Source organism: Micromys minutus, assembly GCF_963924665.1.
Source record: "Micromys minutus genome assembly, chromosome: 25".
Lineage (NCBI taxonomy): Eukaryota > Metazoa > Chordata > Mammalia > Rodentia > Muridae > Micromys > Micromys minutus.
The window spans coordinates 39347336-39360711 of record NC_137960.1 but is presented as its reverse complement, the minus strand read 5'-3'; the positions used below and the strand labels follow the sequence as shown (position 1 = coordinate 39360711).

The 13376-nt window shown below is 46.4% G+C and overlaps 1 protein-coding gene across 1 annotated transcript in view; it reads right to left on the bottom strand.

The window, feature by feature from the left end:
• Nucleotides 1–13376, bottom strand: part of LOC308437146 (uncharacterized protein) — a gene marked incomplete at its 5' end in the record, with an annotated part of 152625 nt that overhangs the window by 78048 nt on the left and 61201 nt on the right. Inside the window, 5 exons of the mRNA XM_080938202.1 lie at nucleotides 2701–2838; nucleotides 3647–3740; nucleotides 6039–6194; nucleotides 8858–9060; nucleotides 12495–12723. Of these exons, the coding sequence (XP_080794328.1) occupies nucleotides 2701–2838; nucleotides 3647–3740; nucleotides 6039–6194; nucleotides 8858–9060; nucleotides 12495–12723 (820 nt within the window). The remainder of the gene's footprint in view (nucleotides 1–2700; nucleotides 2839–3646; nucleotides 3741–6038; nucleotides 6195–8857; nucleotides 9061–12494; nucleotides 12724–13376) is intronic.

Genomic DNA, 13376 nt, shown 5'->3' with positions numbered 1-13376 from the left:
GTCATGAACTATGACTAGTGGATCATCTCCGGTGGGCTCCCTGTAACAATAATGGAGCTGAATCATGGAGCATGGGTAGCGTCCTTTAGAAAAAAGTGTGTGGAGGAGTGGGGTGTGTAGAATACAAAATGTCTAAGACTTAAAATAGAGCCCAGAGGACATGCATGAGAGAAAGCTTGGGTCAGAGATCTTGTATACCTTGATGAGGAGATTGGGTCTTGTGATCTGGGCTACAAAGAGCTACTGCAGGTTTTTAACCACTGAGCCATGGTGTTCTGTGCATTGTATGTGGATGTTCACAGTGGTATTATTCCTAATAGCCAAAGGGTCAAGGCAACTCATTGACAAATGAATAAACAAAATGGAGTATAGTCAGATGGCAGGATATTATGCAGTAATGAAAAGCAATGAGGTGCAATAGGCGGTGTAACACAGACAGACTTGGAAAACATCATGTTAAGTGAAAAAAGCCAAACACAAAAGGCCACATGCATGGTCGCATTTATATGAACAGTGGGGACATGTAAGTCCAGACACAGAAAATAGCTTAATGGTTACCAGGGACTGAGGGGAGGGAAGTGGGAGTGACAGGTGAGGTTTAGGGTTTCTTTGGAAAGTGATACAAATATTTCTAAAACAGAAACTGTCAATGGTTACATGGTCCTGGGAATAGACTGAAATGTGTGTGTATGTGTGTGTGTGTGGTGTGTGTGTGTGTGTGTGTGTGCACAGCATATACATATATACATACGCACACACACACATACACATATGGATCAAATGTGTCTCTCTACATTTTAAAAAACTAATTACAGGCAGGATAAACAAGAAAACAATGGATTTTTTTAATCTACAAATGAGAAGGGTTGAAAACTGGGACTTTTTGTCCTGGATGAGTCTAGCAAGTTTGTATTTCTTTTGGAGTAATATACAAAGCACATCACATCACTCACAAAGGGCGGGAGGCAAGAAGGAAGGGAGACAAGTAATTGGGATATGAAATACACATATTTGCGCATTGCCTGGGGTTCTTGGTGAAAACTCCCAAGGCCTTGCTATTGCCTAAGTGGCTAGAATAACCCTAAGGAGCTTAAGCGTCAACAGCAGACGAGGTTGGAGGCCTCGCCCCCCACCCCTGGTCTTCCGGGGGCCTTTCACCTGCCCATTTCTCCCAGAGGTGGGCCAGGAAACTGGAATTTCTCTCTGAAGTGGTCAAAGAAACCCTGATCTTAAATACACTGATCTACTTTTCAGTAGAGGATAAGACTCCTTTACAGAAGTAATTTTGCCCTAGGCCTTCAGGACAGAGAAAAGAGCCTGCACCTTGTGGTCTCTTCTGGAGACTGGGTAGGCAAGGAATTTGGTATGTCGTAACCAGAATCCAGCAGCTGTCTCCTGGTCACTGTGTCTCCAGGTTAAACCAAGAGTCACACATTTGGGATCTAGGACACAGCTGTGTTCTCACGGCTGTGTCCCTGAGGGTCACAATGCCCCTCTGTGATAAAACATCCTTGAAGCACAGAGACTCAGAGCCAAACATTAGATGGAGCTTGGGGAGCTTTGTGGAGGAGTTGGGGGGAAGGACCGAGGAACAAGAAGAGGACAGAGACTCTACAGGAAGACCAAGAGAGTCAACTAACCTGGATCTTTGTGGCTCCCAGAGACTGAACGACCAACCAGAGAGCATACATGGGCTTGACCCTCTGCACACGTGTATCAGAGGTGCAGCTTGGTCTTCATGTGGGCCCCCTAACAACCGAAGTGGGGGCTGTCCCTGAATCTGTTGCCTGCATGTGGATCTGTTCTCCTAACTGGGCCACCTTGTCTGGTCTCAGAGAGAGAGGATGCACTACATATGCTTGGGGGGACACCATAAAGGGTTCCCCAAGAAATGGGGTGAGGATCTGAGAAGATACTGGGAAGAGAGGGAGATGATATTGGGATGCAAAGTGAATAAATAAATTAACATATAAATAATCTTGAAGCTACACTCAAATTCCTCCAACTATATCAGAAACTTAGGCTCCAGATACTTTCTTAGCTGCCACACGTGTACTAAGTCAGGGTCTGTATCATCAAAAGACTCCGGGTTCATTAGGAAATTATTGGCATTGTTTTTCGGTGTCTCCCTTTCCTAAGAACTTTTCAAGATGATCATAGGTGTACTGGCTGGTTTTGTGTCAACTTGACACAAGTTGTAGTTATCACAGAGAAAGGAGCCTCAGTTGAGGAAATGCCTCCATGAGATCCAGCTGTAAGGCATTTTCTCAACTAGTGATCAAGGGGGGAGGGCCCAGCCCATTGTGGGTGGTGCCATCCCTGGCCCAGCCCATTGTGGGTGGTGCCATCTCTGGGCTGGTGGACCTGGGTTCTATAAGAAAGCAGGCTGGCGTCATAACTGAATTGCGCATGAGCCGTCCCAGATGGTATCTTCTGCAGAATTCATTCCTTGCTTGCTGTTAGGGAGAAGTCTCCACAGCTTTGGAGTCACAGAAGTGATCTGTGTTTGAGCGACAGTAAGAAACTGCATCTGTTTTCCCTATAAGAAGGAAAAGGTGATAGAAAGTGGAGAAAGGAGGAAGGGGAAGAGGGAGCAGAAAGAGGGAGGAAAGAGAGGGAAGAGGAAGGAGGAGGGGAACGAGCAGTCTGACATCAGCTGCTGGCAGAGGCAACTCTGGCATCTCCACACTACAGGCTGACCTTGGTATCCAGGGTGCTGTCTGCTCCAGGGGTGTGATAAAAGAACACCTGTTGAACGGCCACCATCAAAGCATTTCTCTGAACAGTTTGGCATGTGAGGGCTGCCTGCATATTTTCCACTCCTGAATGGAGCAACAGCTGCAGGAAGAGAATGTGAGTTGTAAAGAGATTGTTCCAGAGGGCGGAGGAGCTGATGGTGGAGCCCACCGGTTAGTTTTACCATCAGAGACACCCGGGACTCGAACCACATGATACCTTGGGCTTCTTGTTGCTCAACTGCCCTGCTCTCCCCCAGGCAGCCACTCATCCCATGCAACCCCCTGTGGTCAGGGAAGGGCTCTGATGGACCACACGGACTCAGAGGCAGGCTCCGGAAGCCGTCAAGAAAAATATCTACCCGTATAAAAGCGAAATCGTTCAAGGCAAAAGGAGAAAAGTGGCACTGGGTTCTGAAAGTCATAATGAAAGCTCTAGTGGCTACTGGGTAATTTAAAAAGCTAAGCTTGCCATGTGCCCTTTCTTTTCACCCCTAACAGAACTCATGATACGGGGCTGCAGTCCTCATGACTCAAGCCAGACCATGCAAGGCCAGCATTAGTAATAATAAAGGAAAGCTGTTCTCTTGTCTGAGACATGCTCCCATGCAGCCCAGGCTAACCTCAAATTCAAACTCACTATGTAGCTGAGGCTGGCCTTGAACTCCCAATCCTCCTTCCTCAGCCTCCCCAGCACTGAAATTACAGGCATGCTGTGATGCTAGGTGGAGCCTGGAGAAAGCTTTTCTTATGAATGGAAGCCACCTTGTATGAATTAAGGTTTTGTTTGTTTGTTTGTTTTTGCTTTTTTTTTAAGAACACGAGAAAAAATTGCTTTATTTTCATTTAGGTTCTTTTTCAAAGTTAGCATCTTTTCTAAAAAAAAGAAAACAATACACAGAGGCGTTTACCTTGAGGACGGTTTCTTTTGTGTGAAAACTGAATTTGCCAATCTGACTGTCATCCAGTTCGGAGATGGCGAGGGTGAGGGAGGCGGGGCAGTATCTGTAAAAAGAACAGCAGAGCTGTCCAGGCCTGACACACCTGTCAGGAGTTACTCACCGATGGCCAGGACAGCAGCTGACTGGATCTGGGATGCCAGTGGTGATGGTGGACCATATCAACCCAAGCCAGGCGGCTCCGCCGGCTGTGTCCTCACTGGACTTGGAAGTTCTTCTCTCCTCATTAGCCATCTTCCCTTTTCTTCTTACTGTCATGGCTGCACCTGTTCAGGATCCCCCACTAGCCCCATCTTGCACACCCCTAAATGGCATCTACTTCTTGCTCTCCAGGGCTCCTGCAGCTATCTAACCTGTTCTCTGTGCCATGGTCCTGTGTTGTGGCATAACCCTGTGTTTGGAAGCTGTGACTCTCTGTCAAGTAATCTAGTGTTTATCGATCTTTGTTTTCTCATCCGAGAATGGGACTATTAGCTACTGTAGGATTAGGCAACCGTGAAATGCGTATGCACAAATGGGCTTTATAAAGTGTAAGTCAGCATATCATGTAGCCCGCTGCTGTCCTCACACTGTCTCTTCAAAGCGACAACTTTAGGAAATTACCATACACAAAATGAAGTTGAGATACATGCTCTTTAACAACTTAGCCTTCTAGAAGGTTCCCCTTGAGCATAACTAAACATTACTTGACCAGGCCATAGCATTCGAGCAGCTTGTTCCAAGAGGTGGAGTCCAGGCCTCTTTTATCTGGCTCTACAAAAGCCTTGACCACAGCCTGGCTCCACCGTGCCAGTGGACAGCTGCCTCACTCAGGATGCATCACACTTCCTGCCTTTGAACGCTCACCTTGTTTTAGCAGTGAGGTGAAATAGGGCAAGAAAAATCTGCCTCCAAGGGATTATTGGGCAACATTAAGAGACATCTTCGATTGTCAGGAACAAAGGGGTAGGGTAGGTTGAGGAAGAGAAGAGAGAGGAGGAGGGTAGAAAGGGGAAGAAGAGAAGGAAGAGAAGGGAAAAGGAAGAGGAGGAAGAGGAGGAGGAGAAAGACAGAGGCTGTACCGGTCTCTCCAGTAGAATTCAAACCTGCTGCTAAATAACCTAAGGTACATGTAGAAACAGCGACCTTGTTCCACCCATTAAAGCTGAATGCAGCCCTCATTTTCACAATGCAAGAAACCACCACAGCATTCTGCTACACAAATTTCTCTCACCCTAGCTCATGCCCTGGGAAATTCAGCAGCCTGGTAGCATGTCAGACTCATATTTGGAACTATACTAGCAGTACAAAGACTTTTCCTCTGTGGAATCACCTTTGCCTTCCCAGGGGGCAGATCCAGTACCAGGACTCTCCAGGGCCAGAGCTGGGACCCTGGGCGGAAGGGCAGACTGGCTCAAGAAGGAAAGGAGTGGGGACAGGAGAAGCCAGCCCTCCTCGCACGTGAAAGGCTGGCTGCGGGAAAGAAGAGGTGGCTCGGCCGTAGAGCATCTCTCTGACTCAGAGAGGACACCATGGGCTGCCCAGGGGGTTTCAATGGTTGGAAATGGTTCCCATGAAGGGAGCTGACTAGGAGGTCTGCATGTGACCTCCGTGCTCTTTGTCGCTGATGTAGACGTGTAGCTGGCGTCTCCTTTGTCTGGGAAAGTGAGAGAGGTAGCCAGTCCTCACGCCCCCTGCCACCAGGAAGGACATTGTCCACCAGAGAAGCTGGGAGCTTGTGGTTTCCTTCACATTATCTGACATGGTTCTCCCATGTCTTGGTGATTTTGTGTGTTTCTAGACACTTATTTTTTTTCTCCATTTTTGAGTGTGTGTGTGTGGGGGAGGTAGTAGTCATCACATGTGTATACATATTTCCACGTATATGTGCACATGTGTGGCAGGTGCTTTAAGTAGAAACTCAAATTTGATGTTGGAAATTATGGTCATCACTTTTCCATCTTATTGAGTGAGGTAAGCTCTCTCACTTAGGTCCAGAGCTCACACGTAAAGTAATTCTGGCTGGCCAGCCTGCCACCTTCCGAAGCTGGAATGAAAGGTCCTCACCATGCTCCTGAGGCATTTACATAGATTCGGGTCCCCTCCCGTGCACAGCAAGCACTTTACCCACAGAGCATCTCCCTAACCTGATCCTGTGTTTTTAAATCTAACTGTACTCTTGATTGAGATACTGTTTTCTTCTCCTTATTAAACAAGAAAGAAGCAGGCAACGGGCATAATGGCAGATCACAACCAAGGGGGAGATTTTAAAGACGCAACCACATTTGCCTGTTCAGTGGTGACGGAAAACCTTGTCACTGGCTACGCATCTCCCCATGCCCACCACTGTCCCCTGGAGGCTCACCTGTCCACCCGACTTCGGTCTTCTAGCAGAGACGTTACAAAGACAGGTGGGGGTGGGTCCCCTTTGTCCTTGTGGGATGCAAACTCAAAGTGAATGGGCCTCAGATGCAAATGTGATTCTTCAAAACCCATCTCCAGCGCCAAGTCCTTATATAGACTAAAATGGGGGAAGGAGCAAGGGCGTGTTCGTTAGTGGTTTTTCTGAAAGACAATTAAGCCAAGACAAAGTGAACACAAAATTGAACCAGAGCAAGCCCCGCATTATGGAGAGAGAAGAATCTCAAATGATCTTGCGCACCCACTGGGCCAGGCCAGTGATCGAAACACACGCACTTGGGCACCTTGGCTCTTACTTTCTACACAGCAGCTGCTGTGTAGAAACCTCGTGAGCTCATCAACATTCACTTCTGAGACACGGCCCCTGTCTTCCCTTGGTGCTATTCAGGCTGACTCCTCAGCAGTTTGCTGGCCCACACTGTCCATGCTCCTGCCTCATGACAACCCCTTCCCAGGCTTCACTGGCTTTTCCTTAGGTTCAGACGTGCTCTTAACTCTAGCCCTGACCCTCTTCTCACCTACATCAGTCCCTGAAACCATATCCTCAAAGAAGCATCTGCACCCTCACCCTGTCCTGGTTCATCTCTCAGCTCCATTCGATGTCTCTCTGGTAATTCAGCCTTAAACACCTGGATCGGTGCACCAGGGTTGCCACAAAGGATCACAGAGACACACCATGTGCTTGGTGTGTTAACAGAAACCCACGGTCTCAGATCTGAGATCAAGGTGTGGGCAAGTTGGTTCCTTCCAAGGTTGTGAAGGGGGAACTGCCCAGTGGCCCTCTCCTTAGCTTGTGGATGGTGCCTCCATCCCCACCCCCTCTACATTGTGCCAATGGTCCTCTTATGAATCCATGTAACCCAGTGCCCGCAGTTTAATTTGACTATCCCTTGAGCAGATTCTCCCATCTTGATATACTGGTTCTTGATCCCATATGTCTAAGAGGGACCCAGTTCTATTTATAGCATCATTTCCCATGATGCTCTCCCTGATCCACTTAGAATGAACTATTCTCGCTGCTGTTCTCCCAAAGTAGTTTTTCAAGTGAGAAGAGTCTCATGATTATAATATATTACGGGTAATTTTTACATTATTAACTCCCAAGAGGCACATATATCACAGAGACGCCGCGTCTTGAGAGGTAGCGTCTTGACTGATAGCAGCTCACTTTCTGTTTCTGCCACTTTCTAATTTGGAGATTTGAGGCTCATTACTTAATTTTTTTTCCTACCCTCCACTTCCTTGCAAAGGAAGTGTTTGCACCTGTCTCGTAAGGATAGTCTAAGACCGTAAGGAAATGATACACACAAATTCCCATAAACACTATGGTCACACAGGTCCTCAGTGGTGGCTGGTGGACTGGGGATCAATGCATGATAGTCTGTGCCTTAGGCCTCGTGTGAGATCGGAGCAACACTCTATGTATTTGGAAGAAACTCTCTATTCATCTCCTCCTTTTGGAAAAGTCTTGCCATCTGCTCTTACTGAGAACTGGCACAGACCTCACCAGGGCCTGTCTTCTCTGCCCTGCTGAGCCACCAGCCCTCTCCAGACAGAGATGCTGCCCCTGACACACTCTCCTTGCTCGGCTCTGCTAGTCACCTTCCTTGTGTGCAAGAGAAAAGTTACCGCTGTGGCTCAGGCCCCATACCAGTAGCTATTGTTTGGATGTCCCCCAAAGTTGGAAACTTAAGTCCAACACAAGAATGGTTGACAGAGACTTTTGAGGGATGATTGGTTGTGAGGCCGAGGCTGTTAGAGAATAAGAGGCCAGCTGTTGTGGACAGTGGTTTCTGATGAAAGAACACCAGACCTTCCCCTCTTGTTTCTCACTTCCTCTGCTCCTTCTCTCTCCGCTCCACTGATGAGCAGAAACAGAGCATGGCTGTCTTTCTTCTGTCTCAGGCTGGCGCAGCAAGAAGGCTCTTGTCAGATATGGGCCCTATGGTGATATGAACATGCTTGGCCCAGGGAATGGCACTATTAGCAGGTGTGGCCTTATTGGAGTTGGTGTGTCACTGTGGGTGTGGGCTTGAAGAAGCCCCTCCTAGCTGCCTGGAAGTCAGTCTTCTGTCTGCTTTTGAATAAAGATATAAAACTCTCAGCTCCTCCAGCTCCATGTTTGCCTGGATGCTACCATGTTCCTGCCTTGATGATAATGGACTTAGCCTCAGAACCTGTAATCTAGTCCCCATTAACATTTGTTCTTTATAAGAGTTGCCTTGGTCATGGTGTCTGCTCATAGCAGCAAAACCCTAAGACAGACCCCATGATCTTGGATGTCTCAAGAACTATTAGATGTAGATGTCTATTCTTTACAAATGACATAGTCTCAGGTACTCTGTTATGCCAGCACAGATTAAGATTCCAGGTCATGGAACAGCACAGTTCACTGCCTGGCAGTGACTTTGTGTTAGAAAGTTGACAAACCAGTATCAAGCAACTGAACAAAAGGACTTGTGTTGAATGGAAAGAAAATGTATGTACCAGTGGGAGACTCTTGCTTGGGGAATGGTCAGAGAGGCTCACAAGGAAGCTTGGAAGGAAGGAAGAAAGGAAGGAAGAATGAAGGAAGTTAGGAAGGAAGGAAGGAAGGAAGGAAGGAAGGAAGGAAGGGAGGAAGGACGGATAGATGGACGGAAGGGATGTCATCACTTCATCAAGCTGCCCTACAGAACAAAGGGCAAAGCTCAGGACAGAAAGCCCCAGACTCTCCCATTTATCCCCCAAATTCTTCCATGAAGCTTCTGGTCCCCCACTAACCCAGCCAAGTATGCACTTGCCACACTCGATTCTATCAGCCGGTGACGGAGGGTCAGGAGTTCCAAAAGTTTGGAGAACGTGTCCAGGAGCAGTGGGTGAAAATCCTGGCCTGGTTTCTGTTCTTTGTCCACCACAGACCTGAGGGCAAGCAGGCCCACCTCCTCCACGAGAAAGGGGTCACCCATCACTTGAGCTGAAAAGAGCTGAGAGCAAAACAAGTAATTTGGAAACTCAAAAGAAGAAGCATCATGTGTCCTAAAAAGAAATCATACTCTCAGTGCAGACTCGGAAAGCCTTATTTCCTGGCCATCTACTAGACAGTTAAAGAGAGCAGTTATAGATAACCACTAATTAATAGGGCTGCCCAGAGGGTTACGAGAGCCAGTATACACAGAAGTATTTTTTTTAAATAATGGGGGTAAATCTTGTTATTAGAAATGTTTTGAGTCTAAACACAAAAACCACAGGAGAAGGAACTAAATAGAAATAAAAGCCACTGATTTAAAAAAAATACTTTAAAGATGGAGATATGGTTCGGTGGTTAAAAGCACTGGCTGCTTGTCCAGCTGTTTGATTCTCAGCACCCACATGGCAGCTCAGAACTACTTGCAACTGCAGTACTAGGGTATCCAATGCCTTCTTTGGCTTCCAAGGTACTAAGTATGCCTGTGGTACACAGACACACATGCAGGCAAAAGACCCGTATGCATTAAAAAAAAAAAAAAACTTTTAAAATGTTTTGGTGGCCAAAGAACAATTTCTATAATCCTCTCTGATTGCAGTTTCAAAATGCCAAATAATTTTTACACCTATGAATTCTTTCAATTTTTCACCAGACCCCCCCAGGAAGCATCAAAGATCCTCTTTCTCAGCAAGGAGGAATCCAAACTGCCTGGGAATTAAACCTAGGGTTTCATGTAAGCCCTCTACTATGGAGTTACTTTGTACTGTTACTTTCAAACAAGATCTCACTAAGTTGCCCAGGCTGGCCTTGAACTTGTAATCCTCCTGTTCCACCTCCTGAGTATCTGAGATTGTGAGTCTGCACCAAGCCTGGCCCTGTGACCTTTACGTCTTAAAAAGGTCATTCAGTGGTACCAAGAGTAGCTTGTAGCCCCTTACTTCCGAGTTCCTTAGCTTCACAGGACCTGACCTGCTTCTCAGCACCTCCTCACACCCAGGTGGCCCTGTGTGATCCATGAAACATCCAAGTGACCTCTAATACCCTTCTGCTTAGTGAACATCTACTGTGCCCTTTCCAGTAAAGACCTAGTTGGAAGATCCTTTCTCTCCTTTCTCTCCCTTGCTCTACAGGCTTAATTATGTATCTACCAAAGGATTTGTCTGCTGGAGATGTGACTTTCAGGCTCCTAAAGTCTTCAACTGTGAGAGCCAAGAGAGTTGTTAAATTCCCGCATGCTTTCAGAGGGCACTGGCACACCCACTTTCTAATACAAAAAGTTAGTCTAAACATCCAGCATTTCTAGGTTTAACTGTGAAGGTAGCTCCGAAGCAATAGTTACAATTGTGACATCAGGAGACTAGAGAAGTCACCCTGGACAGTCTCTGTAATCCATAAGACATTTTATAAAATTAATATTAAATATGGTACTACAAGACACTGTGAGAATAAAAAACGGAAGGCAGACAAATGGCTCAGAGCTCTGGGAGCATTCCAGTTTCTGCTTCAACCAGCGCTCCACGGTCGCTAATTCCAGTGGAGAGCAAAAGAGCTGGATGTCTGAACATTAAATCAAACCCTTAAAATGGGGGTCAGAGTAGACAAACGAAACACCCGCAGAGAGACATTTTCTCTGCATTTAGGAGGACAGACACAGTCACAACAGAAATGAACAGCAGATCCAACTAGTCAAAAATAAGAGGGTTTGCTTTAAAAAGGCATAAGAAATCTGCAGGAAATATGATAGACCAAAAGGTTATTTCATTAGACTCCAGATAAGTGAATAGCAGTGAAGTTATTTTCTCAGATAAGTGAGCCAAAAAGAATTGCACACAAAAAATAAAGCTAGTGACCAAATGTGTTAAAAATCATCTCAACATGGGCTAGAGAGATGGCTTAGAGGCTGAGCACATGGTGCATATAAATCCACAGACACAAAACACACACACATGCACACACACACACACACACACACACACACACATATATACCGATGTATATATTCATATATGGAGAGAATACACACATCTATCTATAAATATGCATATTTACATGTATATGTGGTTGTAATAACAAGGAAATGTACATTAATACCATAATGCCACCCATGTTTCATGCACACACGTAATGAGTTAGTTCACACATTGCATTTCAAAGGCCAATGTCGCACTGTATGCTAAAGCAGAAGTGTGCCTCTAATATGTCAGTTGGTTTCTACAGGGATTGGCATGATTCTTTTCAGAGCAACCTGCCAGTCTATATCTAAGAACCAAATTTCACGTCATCACTTACGCCCGAGTTTAGCCTGCCATGGTGGTGCACGCCTTTAAACCCAGCACTCGGAAGGCAGAGGCAGGCGGATCTCTGCGAGTTCGAGGACAGCCTGGTGTAGAGTGAAAGTATCGGGGTAGCCAGAGCTACATAGTGAGACCCTGGCTCAGAAAACAAACAGAAAGACTGGCGGAACTGGAAGATGATAATGCGTGAAGGGTGTGAGTGTGCCCTGTGCATGGGAAGATGATAATGTGTGGAGGGAGGGCGTGTCCTGTGCACGTGGAGACAGTGTGAATTCAGAAAGCTATCGTGACTGGGTTTATTGATCCACTAACTACATCTGCAGCCCTTGGGAGTGAACCCAGGGCCACGTGCACACTCGGTGATGCTCTGCGTCTTTCTGTCTTTTTAAAACTGTATTTCTCTTGCCTGCTTCTGAGGGAAGACCTTGCTGACTTGGCACTGGTCCAGCCACCCAGGGGATCCAAATTCCTTTCTCAGCACCTGCACTGGGCATCTCACGTAGGCCATCCAGTGTTCCCTTCCGTCCTCCACGGACATCCATAAACACACAGCCCCCGCACACAAAGGTACACACATACACAAGTGAATGATACAAACTTAAGAACAAATCCTTTCCTTCGTAAAGATGATGTTAGTGTAGGCAGGAGAGGAGAGAATGTTGACCCAAGGAGCCGATACTCTTCAAATCACCTCCTTTATCACAAGCAGCTAGAGAGTGAGGCCAGCTAAGAAGCCCCAGCCCAGAGCCTTCACAGAAAACACAGAGAATTGAGTTCAGGCCGGCACACCGCATTCACAGCAGGAACCACTGACCTTCACCGCCCAGTGTTCTCCAGCTTCTCCCGGATACAGACACACTGTATCATTAGAGCCCCAGTGGGGAGTGAGAAAACACTTGTATATAACTATGCGATTCACCAATTAATTTTAGTTATAGCAACATCCTTTATACTATAAGAATATACGTATATACTAGCTTTGTCCAAAACAAAAAATCACATAGAAGTATCAGCAAGGCTTGTGACTATGCCCTCTCTGGCCAAGTAGAAATGAAGAGTGCCAAACAGCCAAACAGCCAAACAGAAAGCTAAACAGAAACATCTGGAAGGAAGTGGTCTCTTTGCCAAGGACCCAACTGTCCTCTCAAAAAACACCCACATCTCTCTGGAGTTGTGCGCTGTACCAGGCCTCGGGCTTGGCTGGGGTGAGCCACAGGTCCAGGGCAAGCTGTAAGACTCGTATCTCCAGCTGCGCATGCCCGCTGGGCGATGCAGCCTTGTGGGCGTGGCGAGCCTCCCGCAGCAGGTGCTCCAGAGCTTTGGGGATGAGCCCAGCCAGGCCAAGGGAAGGGTGGAGCTCCAACAGATGAACGCTTTCTGAAGATGGGCTTGAAGAGGAGAAAGGACGATTTGATTTTTCACAACAACGAACATAGATAGTTTTTTTTCCCCCTAAGGTATCTGTCTTCACATTTTTAAAGACCAGTATCATAGTTCCCACAGACAGACAGGGAATTAACCAGTACTGCAGTATGCTCTTTGCTTTAACACAAGCTCCGTAAAGTGGAAAGAAACAGCTGCATTTCCAAATGCCCAGTAAGCAATGACTAGAACAAAACCTCCACGCTTCAGTGACTTCCAGAAAAAGAGAATAGCTTAAGAATAAAAAAGATTATGCAAAAGAACAATAATTTCCACGATTCTTAGCATCTATTTTTCGCCTGAATGGTCCCCCTCAATATTAATGAATAAAGACAATTTTTTTTAAGTTCTCTGTACACTGAGGGCCTCCTAGAATTGATGAGGGAGAAAAAAAAAATCAATAAAACACTTGTCTGCCCGTTTCTTTTTCAAATGAAAGACACAGAACAAGCCAACAGTCTTCCTACCTTGAAACTGAGGAGCACAAAAAGTCAAACTAGGTAAGTGGGTTTCAGCGCAGTCGGAAACTAGCTCCAACCGAGCCATTGCACTGGGTTTGGCAACTACTCTGTCAGCTTCTAGGACCCATGTTTTAGCCTTAGCCTGTTCTGCCAAAAGC